The sequence below is a fragment of the Diceros bicornis genome, chromosome 2 (assembly GCF_020826845.1).
Source record: "Diceros bicornis minor isolate mBicDic1 chromosome 2, mDicBic1.mat.cur, whole genome shotgun sequence".
Taxonomy (NCBI): domain Eukaryota; kingdom Metazoa; phylum Chordata; class Mammalia; order Perissodactyla; family Rhinocerotidae; genus Diceros; species Diceros bicornis.
This window is the reverse complement of record NC_080741.1, coordinates 32,922,815-32,942,564: the sequence shown is the minus strand read 5'-3', so window position 1 is coordinate 32,942,564 and position 19,750 is coordinate 32,922,815. Positions and strand designations below refer to the sequence as shown.

The 19,750-nt window shown below is 34.6% G+C and overlaps 1 protein-coding gene across 1 annotated transcript in view; it reads right to left on the bottom strand.

Annotated features, from left to right (window-relative positions):
- The window catches only part of ZCWPW2 (zinc finger CW-type and PWWP domain containing 2), a 78,140-nt gene that overhangs the window by 7,164 nt on the left and 51,226 nt on the right, over window positions 1-19,750 (bottom strand). The window contains 2 exon segments of the mRNA XM_058554192.1: window positions 3,380-3,447; window positions 4,819-4,877. Coding sequence (XP_058410175.1) covers window positions 3,380-3,447; window positions 4,819-4,877 — 127 coding nt within the window.

The window sequence follows — 19,750 nt, the reverse complement described above, 5'->3', positions numbered from 1 at the left end:
TAACCTGATAGAGTTCAAAAATAATTCTCAAGAAATAGTAGTTACTGTAACCTACAAACTAGGTTATCAAAATTGGTCAATGATATCCTCCAAAGATAGAGACAGAATGAATGCCTTTGTTGATTGCATGACCAATCATCTTCTATCAATACTGTTATCCTGTAGTTTCCCCGACTTGTTTCAATTTGTTGTTGAGAGTAAAGTGGTAGCATTACAGCTGCTCTATCACTCAGAGAAAGTTAAAAAAAAAAAAGAAAGAAAAAAGTATCTCTTATTCTGAAGTCCATATCTGGCTTTTAAAAATGAATTTGTATAAAATAAATCAGTGCTGTTTTTCCATTCCTGATAAGAAATAACTGTTTGTCTCAATAAATGAATCACTATTTTAAAAGCTTTTAAATGTATATTTATAGAGTTTTATTTAATTTCTACTTCTCTATTAAATGTTTAAAGAACCCGTTTCCTTTCTTACATAAAGAGCTACTGGTTGGGTTACCCTAAAGCTGGCATTGAAAAAATCCTATTAAATAAATTTGCAGGGCCATGTCAATGTTAAAATTCTGAAGGCATTCTAATAGAGAAGGAAGGCGAGGAGGAGGTAAAAGTACTTGGTTCTATCTTGTTTTTAAGGAACCACAAAGACTCCTCTGTGCGCTTACAATTTAAATGTAATGAGTGAAATACAGGTTGAAATGTAATGAAGGAGACAGCACTATTCCTGGAGACACAAATAGAAATAGGAGGCACGGCGCTTTTAGGAAAGGGGCATGAGGGCCATCCACCTTTTAGCCTAGAGGTTAAAGGTAACTCCAAACCCAGAGTAGGTGGGCAAAGTTTGTCTTGAGTATCAAGATAGCACTTTTCATCCTTCCTACCCTCCAGACCCAGGCCACAAGGCCTTCATGCTGCTCTAGGGGTCACCTTCTTTCTTATATTAACCATCCTCCTAAGCTTACCTATCTCAGGTGGCTGATGAATGGGTGGTAGCAACCATCCATTGCTAACTTAATGATAAATGCTAATAGATTATTAGTTGGTTCTGGGTAATATGTCAATCTTTTAATTCAAACTTTTAGCGACTGTCTACTCTCCCAAAAGAAACGAGGTATTTACCAACAGAAAACAGTGATATAATAAAACAAATGACAAAAATCAAAAGACTAAAAAAAAAAACCAAAGTCAATTTATTAAGCAGGATATGAAGGGCAGTAATCAAATTTTAAAAATGCTTAGGCCAAAAATGCTGTACCAAAAAAAACATAAATTTATAAGATTCTTGGTACTCACAGCAATCAAGGAAATAGCTGCACACTTTAATTTTAAGAAGCTATGTAACCTTAAAAAAGTCTATAACCTCTTAAGTGACTCAGTTTCTCCATTTATAAAATGGGAAATATAATAATATCTACCTTATCTACCTCATATAGATCTTGTGAGAGTTAAATAAACTAATATATATAAAGCGTTTAGAATGGGGGGACACATAGTAATTGTTATAGGTGTTGGTTATCATCATTATTCCTGCTATTATTATTTCTTCATCATAGATGAATTTTCTTGTCCCTAAACACTAGAAAAATGAGTTATAGGGACAATACAAATATAATACACGATATTTCTGGTAGCAATTTTCCAAAAAATACAGATATACTCCAGAAATAGTTATTTCTTAGTTTAAATCTTTATAAGGCCATGGCGCACCGTTTAAATTATTTAAGGATTCCTCAATTTTTTCTAGTAATCTCCAGAAACCATCCTCTCCTTGCTGGATAAGAGATCTTCAACTGCATCTCTTTATTACAGATGAAGAAAATGATAGTTGGAGAGGTAAAGTAGCTGCTCTTCTCTTGATCTCTAACGAAGGGAGACAGAGAAGCAATCGGCAGAGCTTAAAACCCATAAAGGAACAGCAAATCTGGGGCAGTAGACTAATGAGAGAATTTAGCACCCACAAGTGTAAGGAAAGAGGATCCAAAAAGTGGGGCAGAGATTCAAGAAGATGTTATAATTTTCCTCTATCACTTGATCTGGGACTGGTCCTACCTTAAGCTAAGAAGAAATGAGAGATATCAGAGGCTTGATCAAGGGATCCAGAGAAATATGGATAGGGAATAAAAAAACCTGAGGAGAGTTAAATTATTGAAAAAGAACCACTCTTTCAGGAATTAGTCAGCTCTTGCAAAGAACATAGCAGACTAGATGTTTCTGCTCTTCAGTCGTTCAAAATGGGATGAAGGAGTAAAACACAGATCGGGTTAACTATTTTAATAATTAACTATTGAGACTTTCAGAGCCATACAGAATGTGAGACTCCTGAAAGAGCCCCCCTTTACATGGATAACTACTGAGATGTATTCACTTATTTACACGGAAGAGTCTTTTCCAGTCAATGGATTCCTTCTGTAGTATCCCATGCGAGTTGGAAGAGAGAAGGATTCCGGCATTAGAGCCTTCAGCTGCAGTGCCAGGGTCTCCTAGTAGGAACTCAGTCCAAGGGTAAACTGACCTTTGTCTTTCTACAGGAATATCTGAACTGATCATGTGAGACAAAGAAAGAAAACAGCCAAGAAAAGGCACAGTGGTTAGCAGGAAAACAGCAGCAGAATAAGTTTAAGAAGAGATAGAAACAACAGAATTTCATATTGATTTAGGAGAGGAACAAAAGGATTATTTTTTTTTTTAATAACTACTCAGTCCTTCCTCTGCCTGCTTTCTTTTCTTTTAATGAGACTATAAATGAATGGCTTATTTAGCCAACTGAAATGCAGTGCCGTAGGATCTGGGGGTAGCTACAAGGGAGAGGGAGTATGGCAGGGATAACTTCTGGGGCTTTAATGGGCTTTGAAACCTCTTTGCATGGCTGCCAAAGTTCCATCTTGCAAATAAGCATTTGCCTGCTTTTCAAGACTAATGAAAATGTAGGAAGAGTAAAGTGCTCTTGAAAACTAGAACTTTCTCCCCGCATTCCACATTCGCCCTACTGTATTCTAATACCAATGACAATTAATTCAGCTGGAAGCCCCAGGCTACTGCTTTTCTTCTTTCTCTCCCTTTGGCACCCCTAGGACCACAATAAATTTGGAACAGAGAGGTCTGGATTGAAATGTACTGATGCTGGTATTTCCTCCCACAACTGCTGGTGCTTTATTTAAAAAAAATTAATTACATGACAAAAGCCAGAGAAAATTTAATTCAAGGGAATAGAAACCTAAAGACAAATGAAAAGCCCTAGTATATAAATCAATACCAAAACTGACTCACTAATATTTCTCATATATGTATATATGTACAACATTTGTTTTCTTCAAAGGGCTACAACTACATTTGGTGGAATTAAATATAGGTAAAAGAAATAAGAGCAGGACAGGACTTCACATACCCAGGTTCTCCTTTGATAAGGCATCATCTGAACAAACATTTTCAAAAGAGCATTTTAAAATAGCTTTCCTAGAAAAAGAATTTGACAGATTTAGTTTCAAAAGATCAATCACATATTTAAGTGACCATTCATGTGTATTCATTGGTAATTGTAAGTTATGAATATATATTTCTTTATCTTGAGGTACTTTTTCTTGGTTGTTTTATACAATAAGGCAGCTTGATACAGCGAAAAACCAAAGGGGAGTAACATTGATTTCAGCTCTCACTAGGTAAAAAGCACTAATGATCTACCTTCCATAGGCTTTTTCATGTAATCCGTCTCCCCAAAAACCTACTAAGTAATTGTTACTCTCATTTTATAAAGAAACTGAGGCTCTGAGAAATTAAGAAAGTTAACAACACAGGTAAATGGTTGAGCATGACAGAACTAAATTCTGTCAGACTGCAAAATTCATGCTTTTTCCACTACATTATGTTGCTGATTTAGAGTCAGAAAATATTTGTTCAAATGCATTTTCTCTAATCATAAGATCTTGAGAAAGCCATTTAACTTCTCTAAGCAAATTCTTCATCTTTTAAATGGTGATAATTATGATTATCTATTACCTATTTGATGGGGTTACTGTGAAGTGTAACTGAGATGAGATAGTAGAAGTCCTTTTTAAAAATTTAATTATTCATCTTATGAAAAAGGACAAAGTAGAAGAGAAGGACTATCATATTAGGGTCAGTCTCTGTCACTGAGTAGGAGTCCTTTTAACACAGCACTGATTAACATTCATTAAAAAAAATAAATAAATACACTGTATGGCAGATTCAATGATAAACACTAAAACTTCTCATCAGTGGCTTGTTAGTTCATTATAAAGGCCTGTTTCTGGTTTGCATTACTAATTTTTAAACCAAAAATCTGCTTATCATCTGGTTGCTTACATGATATTTATCTTTGAAAGTTTTGGATCAACATGTTTGTATAAACATAAAACTTTCTCCATACTTCTAAGACTACTACTTATTATTTTATTAATTCTTCTGGAAAATTTTAAACACAAGGTTTCCTAGAGAAACAGAATCAAATATCTGGGGAAAATGTCATATAATAATTAAATCCAGTACATAAATATTTCAATTTTATCATAATACTTTTTTTTTTTTTTTTTTTTTTTTTGTGAGGAGATCAGCCCTGAGCTAACATCCGCCAATCCTCCTCTTTTTTTTTTTTTGCTGAGGAAGACGGCCCTGGGCTAACATCGGTGCCCATCTTCCTCCACTTTATATGGGACGCTGCCACAGCATGGCTTACCAAGCAGTGCGTCGGTGCGCGCCCGGGATCCGAACCAGCGAACCCCGGGCCGCCGCAGCGGAGCGCGCGCACTTAACCGCTTGCGCCACCGGGCCGGCCCCTATCATAATACTTTTTAATTTAAAAAAACATACCTTTTCCTTTTTTTAAATTTTGGCTTTTTCTTTTCAGTTTTATTTTTGGAAACTTGCATCTGTAAAATAACAACAGCAAAAAGATGCGTCAGTTCATATGGGGCTGAATGAGTTCAGTATAATAATGGGTCCTATATGGTCCAAGTAATTTAGCCCAGAAGAAAAACTCCGGCTCATAGCCCAAAACAACACCTGTAACTCTAAGTCAACCATTTCACAGTCACTGCAATTGCACTGATCTGCTCAACTTCCAGGAATGATAAACTGATCCAATATGAATGCCTATCCCCTATATTCACTCTCCCTTCCTCACCTTCACAAACACATAAAAATACAAAGTAAAACAATTTTTAAGTTTTAATACCTATACGATTTTTAAAGAAAAAAAAAGAAATATTCAAATGCCAGTAATATGTTGAACGCAAAGCTATATAGGTGGGAACTGACATGACAAAGGCCCACAAGGAATTTGTACTAGGATAGGGCCAAAAGGGCTTGGGATTGGGATTTTAATGTCTAAGCAAAGATAAGATGAAGGATATGGAGAAACTGAAACCATCATACATTGTTGGCGGAAAAGTGAAATGGTGGAGCCACTTTGGAATACAGTTTGACAGTTCCTCAAAATGTTAAACATAGAGTTACCCTATCATCCAGCAATTCCACCTCTGCGTATATACCCAAGAGAAATGAAAACATGTAGCCACACAGGAAATTGTACATGAATGTTCATAACAGCATTATTCATAATAGCCAAAAAGTAGAAACAACCCAAACGTCCATCAATGGATAGATAATATGTGGTATATCCATACAATGGAATATTATTCAGACTTTAAAAATAAATGAAGTACTGACACATACTACAACATGGATGAATTTTGAAAGCACTATGCTAAGTGAAAAGTGAAAAAGGTCAGACACAAAAGGCCACATGTTGTATGATTATTCCATTTATCTGAAATGTCCACAAAAGGCCAATCCATAGAGACAGAAGTAGATTAGTGGTTGCCAGGGCCTGGGAGGAAGTGGGAAATGGGCAGTGACTGCTAATGAGTATGAGGTTTCCTTTTGAGGTGATGAAAAATGTTTTAAAATTAGATAGTAGTATTGGGTGCACAACTGTGATTATATTAAAAATCACTGAATTGCACACTTTAAAAGAGTGAATAAATTATATCTCAATAAAGGTGTAATTTTTTTAAAAACTTGGTGACATGGAAAAATGGAAAATAAGGAGATAGAATACAATATAGCAATAATTATTAACAAAAGGAAGCTGATGTAGCAATATTACTGTTAGAAAAAACAAGATGTTAAGGCAAAAAGCATAATCAGACATAAAAAGAGTTATTACTTAATGCCAAAGGAAACAATCCACCCAGAAAGTATAATAGACCTGAATCTGTATATATCTAAAATCTTAGCCTTAAAATATACAGGGTGAGAACAGAAAGAATTACAAGTAGAAACTGATGAAACTATAATTAAAATGGGATATTTTAATTTACTTATCATAAAAAAATTATACAGCAAACACAAAAATTAGCAAAGAAATAAGAGAGTTCAATAACAAATAATAAGTTTACTCTAATAAACACATATCAAACATGGCACTGAATAATTAAAGAATACATATTGTTTTTAAGCCTGAAATATTTACAAATTTGATTACCTATTGGGTCATAAAGGAAGTCTCAAAAATATACAAATAATCTCTCTTTTACAGATCACATTCACTGACAAAAATACAATAAAATAAGAAATCAAAACCCAAAAGATAGCTGAATAAAATTTGTAATCAATTGATAGATATAGAAGAGTCCACATTGTCCCATGAACCTTTCTGTGATAAGAGTTATGATCTATGTCATTTAGATCAGTTAGTATCTCACATTTTGGTTACTTGTCTATGAGACTTATCTTCTCACTGGGTAGTGAGAAGATCTTCTCACTTTGTCTCCACACCTTGCATGCTGTAGGTGCACATGAAGTGAAGTTCGTGGAATAAACTAATGGATAAATGTTGGGAGAAAGATAGGATAAACACAAATATCATCACAAGGAAAAAATGGTGTCAGTGTTATTATCATTCTGTACTGTTATCATTGTTGATTTAGGCATTTAACAAATTCGTACAATCTACCCTCAGCTTCTAAGACAGAATCTCAGTGCAACTTTCCCCTCAATGTGTTTGTTGGCTTCTTTTATTTCTTGTCTTTGCACTTTAACCTGCTAAAGTGAGCAGTTTCTTAGTCCATTTTGTCTAATTCTTTCACAGTTTCACTGATCTTGATTTTACTGATCTTGAATCAAGCATCTAAACTTCAAGGGTAGGAAAGATTTTTTTTTTAATATAGTAAATGTTTAACAGCTAGCAGAGTGCCATTCACATTGTACGTTCAAAAGTATTAACTATAATGAGCTGAAGGTTGAATTTAATAACTCTCAAAACATTATTAAACAGCTTAAATACCTCAATCATTCAAGGGAAGTTTGTATGAAACAGGGAATTCATATTATTATGATGTTAAAGACTAAGTGGTCTTCTTTTTGTGATCTTCAACTTCAAGGTAATATTCAAATATTTTTTCCAGAACTGTTATTTATATATACATAAAAGTAAATAAGGTAAAAAAGCATATAGAAATATTGTCGTCTAATCATTGATCTACATCTCCAAAGACAATGCAGAGCTATTATTACTATCTTGTTAGTAAGGATCAGCTTAAATTATCTGCATATTTGAGTATGAAGTGAAAGGGTTACTACAAGGGAAATGACGAAGATAACAAAGTGCAAACTACTTTATAGGTATTAATAGAAAGAAATACTGTTAAACAGCTACCATAAATCAGGGAGATTCGTTTTGGAGATAATAAATTCCTTTTCTACTCTGTTAAATATCTATAACAGCCAAAATGAACGAGTCAGTATTTGCCAAAATGCCCTGTGCTTTCCTGCTTCAAGCCGTAGATAAAGTATGACATGATGGAGAAGAGCACCGAATTTGGAACGACAAGATCACGATTTGAATGCAAACTCTGGCACTTACTAGCTATATCACTTTTGGTAAGTCACTGACCATTCCAATATCTAGCAAGAACCTGGCATAAAGTAGACACAATAAATATTTTCTGACTAAATGACCATTCTGCATTTCAGGGTCTTCTCTTGCTAAACAATGCTAAAAAAATAACTACCTCAAAGCATTTGGAGGAAGATTAAATTAAATAACATACCAGAAAGTATCTAACAGTGCTTGGCAATTAGTTGATGTTCAATTATTGTTTAACCTGTTATATTAGTTCACTGGGCCAGTGTCAGAATTCTGTCCTTTTTCCTTAGACCATATGACAGAGGGAACTTGGCACTTTCGTATGGTCGGACTTTGGTAGAGTATTAGTTTCCCAAGGCTCCAAAACAAATTATCACAAACTTGGTAAAGCACCCGAAACTTATTATCTTACAGTTCTGTAGGACAGAAGTCTGGACATTCATCATTGAACCACAATCTCATCTCAAAATCCTCACCTTCATTACATCTGCAAAGATCCTTATTCCAAATAAGGTCACATTTTGAGGTTTCTGGTGCACTTTTGGGGGCTACCATTCAACCCACTACAAGTATTTACTATAATCTTTCTCTGTTCCATCTCTTTTGCTTCTCTTCCTGTGTTGTTTAGCCCAGTGCTATTCAGAGTAAGGGCCACAATGTGACAGAATCAGCAACACCCGAGAGTTTGTCAGAAATGCAAATGCTCATGTCCACCCTAGGCCTACTGAATCAGAAATTCTAAGAGTGGGACCGAGGAATCTGTATTTAAATAAGCTATTCAGGTTGCTCTAGGCACTGGTCTAGCCCACACCCACCCACACAAATATAACGTTACATAAATGTCATTGATTTTAAAGAAATCAAAACAAGTATTAATTCTTTTTTTGTTGGATATAAAAAACAAAGAAGTATACGTATAGACAGCACATGCCATTTACTGAAAAATATCTCTATATATATTTAATGATAATTAGGATTGCTGACTAGAATGACAACTGAGATAACTGGCTTTAATTGTAAAGGATAGAAAATCCATAAGAACTGTGTTTACAACAGATTTCTATAATCTGTATAAACTAACTTGACATTGCCTATTTCCTTAAGTCACTATTCATCTACATAAAAATATTTTTATTTTTAAGCAAGAAGAACAAGTTTGTTAGCTGCATTAAATCTGAGGGCATAAAATTTTGATTCAGCATTTTATGCTCATATAAGACATAAATGTGCTTTGTAATCCTCTTTTGAGAGTAATTGTCAGTCAATAATCACTAAAGAGCTGCCTACTTTGACAGAATTTCCAAAAGTGAAACTGTGCCTTAAATAATGTACACAATCCTTGTCAAAAGTTATCACACAGAAGGAAAAGCCAATATTCTCATTTCCCTTTGGAAAATCTGCTGGGAAAAAATGCTTAGAATAAGGATGAAAACTAGTTTTATGAAGCATTGTAAATGATGGTTAATACTTAATCTGAGTATCTGGAGAGCACAAATAACAAAGGTAAGTCTTCAGGCCTAGATAATGATTGTTTTTAACAGTTCTTTGAAAAGGGGGAAGGCTGAAATGATCATTTTCTAGCACTATTTTAAACATGATTTCAACAGAAAGAATACAAATCTAGTGTTTCTTACATAAATGTCAATTACCATATGCTCCAGTCTAGTCAATCTTTAGTAGAGTTCTTATTCCCAGGAGATCTGGAGGACAAAATCAGAGATTAGTCCCCGGCAATATGATTTATAGATATCTTGCTGTCCCCTGCACTATCTCTTCAGCCATGTGTAAGTTCACAATAAAGCACTGTGGATTTCTCTGCTTTGAGGGGCTTACCAGAGAAAACACTGGAGTGTGTATTCAAGCAGTGAGATGAGACAGGAGAGTATTTCCCCTAAAAACAGAAGTTGACCACTAGACCACCTTAAACAGAAGGCATGAAAGGCCTTCTATTAACACCTCCCAGTCCTGGCTGAGGATAGAAATAACAGAACACTTCAAGAAACTCTATGATTATGTACTTCACTGATAATTTTTAAATTATCTATAGCAGGGATAGAACATAGAAATTCAGGAAGGTTTTTTTTTCTTTTAATAGCACAGATTTCACCCATATCTATAAAGAGCATAAGAATACTAATGGCTAGTTGAAACAGAGTGTCTAGGGAGGAAGGATCCCCATGAAAAGCAGAACTTATGTTATAGTTGTTTATCTGATTGAATGGAGCCAGTAAATTAGATTATTTGACCTCTAACTGGAGACTCTCTAAAAATCCAAGTCTGCTGAGAACAATTTCTATTTGTGTATAGTTTTTCCTAAAGTCACTGCATATTTTAACAAGAAGAATGCTGGGAGAAGATAAGGTTTCTAAGGAAGACTTTCTAGAATCTACATATTCCAATTAAATTTTAAAAAGCTGATGCACAGAGAACATTCAGTGGTTATAGTATCCATGTTACACACTTTTCTGGACAAAAGAATGAATGTTGAGAGCTTCATTATCTGTTTTACCATTTTTCTCTCCATCAACTTGAATAGTAAGGATAACCAGCCTGATTCTTCAAACCCATGGATCGCTGTCAAATGTTCTGAGTGATTATCCTCAGCATTATGCAAAAGAAAATGATCTCTCTCCTACATAGGAATAGACAGACTCTACACAATAGCACAATCAAAAAAAAAAAAGAAAGATTATTCTTTTAAAATTTTATCTGGAGGCCGGCCCAGTGGCGCAAGCGGTTAAGTGTGCGCGCACTGCTGCGGCAGCCCGGGGTTCACCGGTTCGGATCCCGGGTGCGCACCGACGCACTGCTTGGCAAGCCATGCTGTGGCGGCGTCCCATATAAAGTGGAGGAAGATGGGCACAGATGTTAGCCCAGGGCCAGTCTTCCTCAGCAAAAAGAGGAGGATTGGCAGATGTTAGCTCAGGGCTGATCTTCCTCACACACACACAAAAAAATTTATCTGGATCCAAGTCTTTACATCAACTCTCTTGAGGATTCCAGAGTATGAAATGGAGGACATTCTTGCACCTAGATTCATGGAAGGACATGGAAGATATATCCCCTTTTGTATGATCTAGATGATCTATGATCTCCCCCATCTCAGTATATGGGGGAGTACAGATTTAAGATGTGTACCTAATATACACATTTCATGATACAGCAAATTATTTTTGGAACAAAGTGAAGGTATTAAATACATAAGCAAAAATAAAGGTAAATATCACCTCGTCACTATAATTTTAAAGATTTACAAAGTAATAATAGATCTTCAAAGAAAGGAAATAGGTTTGTGTTATCTAACATAAATGAAAAGTTGGAAGACTTGTGGGCAGAAGCCAAATGTTTATAAATTTTAAATTATAGATGAATTCTAATAACTTATAAGTAAATTCTACTAATTTTCACTGACATTGTATTTTTTCCAATGATAACACTTTCCCTTTGCAAATAGGAAAACAGTAGTTATTACTATTAAGCATAGAAAGATCATTTAATATCTAGTGCAATAGCTACAATCCATACAATGCAAACTCATTATTCAAATTCCTATTGTATGTTATATCAATAGCTACTCTCTATCGATTAATAATATTTTTGGTCTTAATGGAATGGGATGAGGAAGACAATGGTAAAGGAAAAATATTCCAAACTTCAGAAGAAACTCAGATTCATCTTGTGTAGCTTGACGTTGGAGACATGACTTATGTGTCTCTGGATCAGACAGAAAGGATTATACTTGTAATGAATATAATTAGCAAAATAAATTGAAAAATACTGCATAACACAAACTTTAGTCCTAAATGACAAAGGACAACACCTGGAAACTTCATGTAATAATTGGGACTCAAGTTGTAGAGGTATTTGTTTCTTAGCAAAAGAGCAATTGCATTTTGTAGAATTCTCTTTATTGCCTTCTGGCTCAAAGTTAAAATACAGAATTGAAAACACGGAGAGTTATGGTGGAAAACTTTTGAATTTCTGGAATCTGTGACACTAGATTTTAAGTATTACTAAACTTGAATTCCAAATGAATTAATATCTTGAGTGAATTTTTAAAAGGGCATTATCTGCTGAAAAACAAAAATTAATACAACACTTCTATTATTATAAATGGTGACATTCAAAAATGATACTTTTCGTTTGTTTTTTAGTAATTAGGGTAACTCAAATTACTAAATCTCTGTCCTTCTCTCTTAAGGACAAGAGAGAAAATTACTGATAAACACGAACTTCCGTTTACCAAGCACCAGATCTGCATAATTAAACTGTAATTTTCTCAGCTACATCACCACACTGGGACAAATCACTGGCCTAGGAAGGCATCATTGATCCCTGTCTCCACGTCCATCCTCTACAGCAGCTCCTCAGTCCTGCGACCCAGCAACAACAGGCAGCCCAGCAGCCCTGTGAATGGGAAAATTGCCCTGTACAGGCCAGCTGTGAGCCAATACCTCTCCCACTGCAAGCCCTGTGAACCTGGAGAACAGCATGGCTCTCACACTAGGACACTGTTGTTTTATCTCCAGGGAAGAACAAAGGAGTTTTCAACTCTGCTATACTCACCCTGAGGCACATTTCCCCTATACTCCCCAGCTCCTTCCACTCTCACCTCTCATCGTATGAGAACAACGAGATCAAAGTCAAATCAAAAAAAAGAGTTAAGCAAATATGCAAGTCCCAAAGTAGACTTTCTTTAATTTAAGGAGCAAACGCAATCATCCACATCAGAAAACAGGTCCTCTGAATCAAGGGATCTTTGCTTGCTCTCATAAATGGTATATAAAAGTCTTTGGATATCAGCAATTAATCCAATTTGTCTAATTTTAATATTTTACTACTAATAGTTAACCTATACAATTCCTAAAGATTGCAATTCAAAATAAAAGAGGTAAATCTCAGAACCTAATCAGGCAGGTTTAGTTATTAAGTTATTAAAGAGTATCTTCTTAAAAATCACTCCCCTGGAAGGCTGTTCCATACCACTGCCTTGCAGTGGGGCAGTTTCTTTCTGCAGATTTTTAGAACAGGGTAATTGAAATTAGTATGGAAAGAACTTTCTATGTTAAGGTTTGCATTGATGATTTAAAGCAATAAATGGACAATTACCTATATTAATATATGTTTATTTATATGTATTTGAAAAATGCAAATACACATCAAAAGAGTGTATTTGTTACTGCCCAAAGGGTGGGGCTGCGGGGGTCGTCTGCCTGCCACAAGACATGTCAATAGTCACAATGCAAGGTGATAGGAGAGAAAGGACTTTTAATTACAGCTTGCTAGCAAGAGGGAAGACGGCTGACTAACGCCCGAAAAAAACCATCTTACAGAACAAAGATTACAGGACAGTTATATAGGGGGCTGGTCTCCGGGTGGGGGAGGCATCTGGTCTCTGGGTGGGGGCATCCATCTGACCTCCAGGTGGGGGCAGACATCTGGTCTTAGTACCTAATAGTCTTTTGTTTTACTGGATATTCATCAGAGACCCGAGCAACGCCCTATACACTGATCTTTCAGTTATCAATGATGATGGCTATCAGCATAGACTCTCTGTTCGGGAGTCATCACATTCCTAAGGAACTCAAAAGAACAAAGTTATCATATCGCAGCTGGGAGGTATATGCACAAGCAGGGGTGGTAAAATCTACAGAGCAGTTAGATCTCCTAGAGGGTGCATATCCACCTGGGTTAGTTAGTCAGAGGTCATTCAAAGTTACAATAGGGTTTCTTTTCTACAATATGGCTTCCCTTATGTCAACCTTGTCTTGAGCCAGTATCATATTTACATTCTAAATTTTTGGTTAGGAGACTTTTTGGGGTGATGAAAATATTCTCTATTTTGATCTGGATGGTAGTTACATGGGTATATACATTTAAGAAAAATGCATCAAACTCTACACTTAAGATCTGTGCATTTCACTGTGTTTAAATTTTACCTCAAAAAAATTAAATTAAGAAAAAGCTAAGTCAAATGAAAGAAAATTATAGTAACTAACACTATAGAAAATGGCAAAATGGTGATGGAATACATGAACGATTCAAGTTTGGGAAACACTGGCCTATGGTAAGGTGAATGATACCCACAAATAAAATTCAAAAGGAAATGAAATGATTTGTGAAGACTGTGACTCTTCCCAAGGGCTTCTCTGCTTACTATTCTTTTCTGAGCTTTCTCTCTGCCTGGGGCTAGAAGCCAGCAGTAGGGATCTATTATAATATTTGTCTTTGGGGAAAGATGCATATAAAGCTAAGTGAATCAAGTGAGTTGTGGCGCATGAATTTCACATTAATAAGCAAGCTTATTAATTAACACAAATATCCAGACATCTAGTCATAAAATGTAAGCAACTTATCTTGCAATTTGGCTAATGAAAATTTCCTGCTTATTATGAAGAATTTTTGCAATAATTTCAGGGAAAAATATTTTTTCATCAGAAAATATAGTAGCCTAAATTCCTATAAACATAAATGTATAAATCAAGAGAGTGGTCATTAATTTTGTCTTTCAAACTCTTGGCATTAATAAAAGTAAAGTGTTAGAAAAAAGATATATATACACACATAATTTATATATATATATATGCCAAAAAAATTACAAGCAAAATGAAAAAGTGATCCTTTTCCAATTAGTAACAAGTAAGTACCTGGGATAGCCCTAACTAGAAATACATAAAATTCTACATGGAAAAACCTAAAGAAAAATGAATAGACTAATTATGTTTCTACACAGGTGTATTTAGTATTACAAATTTCCCCCTAAATTACTACACAGATTTTCCACAATACCAATCATCATCTCAACCAAATTGTTCTTGAGACTTGACTAAATAATTCTAAAATTCATCTGTGTGTTCTTAAATTGTGCCACTACTTAAATTGTGCCTTTACTGGAGTTTCCATGAGAAAGACAAGGTAAGGTAGGGTAAACAGTTTAGTATTGGCTAGTTTGATTAATTCTGGAGGGCTTTGGTCTAGAGGGGTGGTCTCCAGTTGCCTGGTACCTGGCCCTGGGATGATTTAGGGCAGGGGAAATATTGGCTTCGTGTTTGAGAGTTTGATAAGAAAGTAATTAGGGGATATGGGTTTGGGATTGGTTGGTTTGCATATGAAAAAAGTGTCCTTTGCTATCTCTAAGAAATGGCTAGCCCTGGGAGGGGCAGTCCCTCCCCAGCCAGAAAGGTTTTTTAAAATGTCAAAACATTATACTATACAAAAAACAAATATATATATATATTACAATTACAGATTGTAATTGTAAAAGTAAAGTGGCAACAACTATGAAAATAATTTTTGAAAAATTAGAGTAATGAAGGATCACTAACCTACACATTAAAAAGATAGAGAAACAGTAATTAAAGCAATTTGGAATCCCTTTTAAGACCAGATAAATGAATAGATAGAGAAATAGATATTTTGACATGTTCAAATGTCATATGTTATATTATGAAGAAGGCCTATTATAAACTATAAAGAAGATTAAAAAAACAGTAAAGAAGAGAAAGATTACTTATTAGTCAATGAATGGTACTGGGATAACTGCTTAGTGTATGGAAGGAAAAATGTCTTTTTCTTCTACCTTTCTAAGTTCTCAGTTGGGGCCCCTGTAACAAAAGAGAGATTAACAAGAGAAAAGCATACAAATTCATTTAATATAAGTCTTATGTGATGGGCAGCCTTCATAAGGAAATGAAGACCCGAAGCAACAGTAAACCTGAGAGTTTTTATACTAGGTTTCAGGAAGAGTGGAACGTCGTGGGAAAATGTGATAGGACATGAAAGGGTATGAGCTCAGTGTAGTCAACCGTGGGAAACAGCAAGCCTGTTCCTTCCGATTCCTCTTGGTGTCCCTCTGTCTTTGGAGATAAGAATGCACCTTTCCTTCAGGTATAGGGATGACACCTCTCACATGAGGCTCTTATGACCTGCTTCAGGGAAAGGTCAGAAAGTCCTTCCTGCACCTGCCATTTCACAAATTCCTTCAGCTTGAAATGTTCAATATGCCACGGTGCCATATTTTGGGGTAGCATGCCCTGAACCTTACCATTAGCAAGTTGCATAAATTTTTTTATACCCTATCCTCATACCACATGTAAAACTCAATTCATACTCCCATAATAAGAGCTAACATTTATGAAATGTTTCCTATGTTCCAAGCACTGTGCTGTGTGCTTTACATAAATTGTCAGAGCAATCTTATTTTATAATACTTTCATTCTTCCCATTTAATAAGAGGAAACTGAGAGCTTATAGAGTTAAGCAGCTAAATTTAAGATCATACTGCTAGTAGGTGATAGAGCCAGGATTCATACCTAACAGTCTATCTCTAGATGTCCTTCTCCTTACTCCACTGCACTACGATTTATGAAGAAGTCTATATTATTAGAAGTAATAAAATAAATCAAAAAGCTCAGAAATGTAGATTTGACCACATACTAATATATAACTTCCATATTTCCAGGAAAAAAAAATGGAAAAATGCAACACACTGGGAAAAGCATATACAGAAACTATGACAAAGAATTGATATCTTTACTACTAGTTATATTTAAAGAGTTCATAAAAATTTGTAAGAAAATACTAAAAATTGAGACACAGACAATTTACCTTAAGTCAAAGAAATGTGAATTAAGCAGCAACAACAACAACAGTATGATGTAAACTGTAGCAACATCTTTATTATAAGACCTGTCGATGATGGTGGCATCTGCATGACAACATGCATGCACAACGTGACAATATGTTCCCATCCCTTTCCTAGTAATCCTTCTACTGGGAACTGTCCTAAGGAAACAATCCAAAACATGTGGTGGGAGAGGAAGCTATACTCATGAAGATTTTCATCAAAGTGCTATCAGTAGCAATAGGAAAAAGGTTAAGAGAATCATAACATATTTTGTTTTAACGAAAGGGCAGTCTTTTTAAGCAGGTCACAAAAGCCCTAAAGCCCTAAAAGAAAAAATTTTACTATATAAGTGCAGGAAAAGAACTACAAAAAATTTAAAAGAAAAACTGACAAAATGTTTGCAACATATTGACAAAGTATTAACACTCAATAACTAAAAAGAGCACCTACATATCAATCAACCCAAAAAAGCCCATGGAGGAAATGGGCAAGGGCATGCACAGACAGTTTTCAGAAGAAATATAATGTCCAATAAATATATAAAAAGTGCTTAACCTCACTGACGTCAAAAATAAGTAACAGCAAATTAAAGTAACAATGAAATATTTTTCTCTTTTTAAATATTGGCAAATATGGAAAGACTGGTGATATCTAAAGCTGGCAAGGGAGTGGGAAAAGTCTTGGTAGGAGTATTCAGGTATAACTGTTTTTAAGAGCAATTTCGCAATACTTGACTAAAATTTTTAACTTTTATTTTGAAATAATTTTAGATTTACAGAAAGTTGCATGAACAGCACAAGAGAGTTCCCATATATCCTTCAACCACCTTCCCCTAATGTTAACATCTTACATAATCATAATATAATTATCAAACCAGGAAATTAACATTGCTACGACACTGTTAACTAAACTAAAGACCTAATTCAAATTTCAACAGTTTTTCCACTGATGCCCTTTTTCTGTTTCAGGATCCAAACTAGAATCTCACATTACATTTGGTTGCTATGCCTCCTTAGTCCCCTTCAATCTGTAACAATTTCTCAGTCTTTCCTTGTATGTGACCAAATTTTAAATGCTCACACACTTTACCCCAGCAAACTCACTTCAAGGAATTATTCTGCTGAAACATGCGCACAAGTGTGCAAAAATGTATTCACAAGGATGCTTATTTCCAGATTTTGAAATAGTGAAATGTTGGAGGTAGGGTAATGGGGGAAGAAAATGACTTGAACTTTCCAGGTTACATCCTTTTGTATTTCTTGATTTTTTTTCCCCTAGCATATATTTGTTTTATAATTAAAATAAAATAAAACAAATTATAAAGAATAAAACCTTTTAATGGCTAGAATTGGCAAGCTAAGGCAGTCTAGAAATTCTCTTGCACTAGTGATAGGATTGCAATTCATTCAATAATGTTGGGGGATTTTTTTGATGGGAGATGTTTAGTAATTTGGCAAAATTTAAAATGTGCCTAGTCTTTGAACCAGCAAGCCCACTTCTAGTAATTTTCCCTATAGAAATATTTACACAAACATTCCAAGAGATTTGTGTAAAATAATGTTGCTGCATTTTTATTTGTAATTTTGCACATCCAGAGCCAACCTAAACTGTCCAGAAGATTATTCAATAAATTAAGACACTTCCATAAAATAAAATGCTATGCTGTCACTTAGGATCTGGTAGATTTTAGACCTGAAAAGATGTCCCCAGTATATTATTAAGTGAAAAAAGTAGTTTAATTCATTCCATTTACATTAATAAAGTATATTTACTTATACATACAAATGTTATATTTTGTTTGTTCATAAACATTTATTTGTACATATATATTTATATATATATATAAATATATAAAATTATTAACAGTAGTTTTCCTTTTAGGACTGAAATTACAGGTGGGAAAAAAACTTACATCTGTAACTTTGTTTTTTCTCACAATGCTACTTCTCTGATTTTAAAAAAAATCTCTTAAAAGTAATAAAAACTATAAAACAACATGGAAAAGGTTTGTGATATAATATGTAAATGAAAACATTAATGGCACATTATTCAATGATTGAAACTATGCAAATAAACATAGGTATATAAAAATGACTATAAACGAATGCATTAAATTAATAAAATGTAGTATAATTAAGGTGATGGATTTTGGATGATTTAAAAAATTCTATCTTCCAAATATCATGTTCTTATACTACTTTGAAAAAAGTAAATCATGATTAAAATGTGGGACTTTAAAAAAAGACTTTTATATAATCTTAACTATTTAACAGAACTCTGATACTATTATAAATCTGAGAATTTTAAATGTTCTTAAATCCTTACTTCCTATTTTTTTCTAAGGAGAAATTATAGAGAAAAGTATCAGCATATTTATTAAGCAAGTACCTACTAAAATACAGTAACTAAAAGCTATTATAATTGCTTACCCTATTAACCTTTACAACAATCATACAAGGTAATTATTATTGTTCCCAATTCAGAGATTAATTAAATGAGGCGCCAAGGTGTTAACTTGCTTAAGGTCACACAACAACTAAGTAGAAGAACTACTCTGGAAGGCAGATTTGGATCATTTATAAGTTTGTACTCTCTCCACCACAATATGCTGTTTTCTGAATATTTGTATATATATTCAAACATCTTTCAGAATCTATGACAGGCAACACCATCAGCTACTCTGCCCACCCTCCTGGTACACTATTTTATTCCTTATTTCTTTACTTTTATTTCTTTATTTCTAGGAGCAATTGACTCAGACATTTACTCTGGTTTGCACAAGTCCTCAACATTCCGAAAGTACTTACTGAGCTGTTATAAATATTTTATAGTTCATGGAATATTAGAGCGAGAAGGGACTTAGAGACAATCTAGATCTTCCCCTTCTTTTTATCAAGTGAGACTCAGAGAGGTTAATGTAACTTATTCAGAGTCTCTTTCATTCAGACTGTTGCCAGTGGTCAGGTAGGTACACCTATCCTGTTCACTTCTATCCTAACAGGTAGCCACATAGCTGAAGAGCTGAAGGAGGGTGGCTACCGGAACAATAGAAGCTTGTAGATAGAGCTCTCTTACTTGACGCTAGAAACGCACTCCTAGTAGGCACTTAGAAATGGTATCTAAGGCGACAACATTCTTACATCTTGGTTCAAAGAGGTGGCAGCAATTGCCACTACAACTCAACAAAAGCCAATGCATAACTTTAACAACTTACTCCTCAAGGTCCTCTCATGATTCAAGGGAGGCAG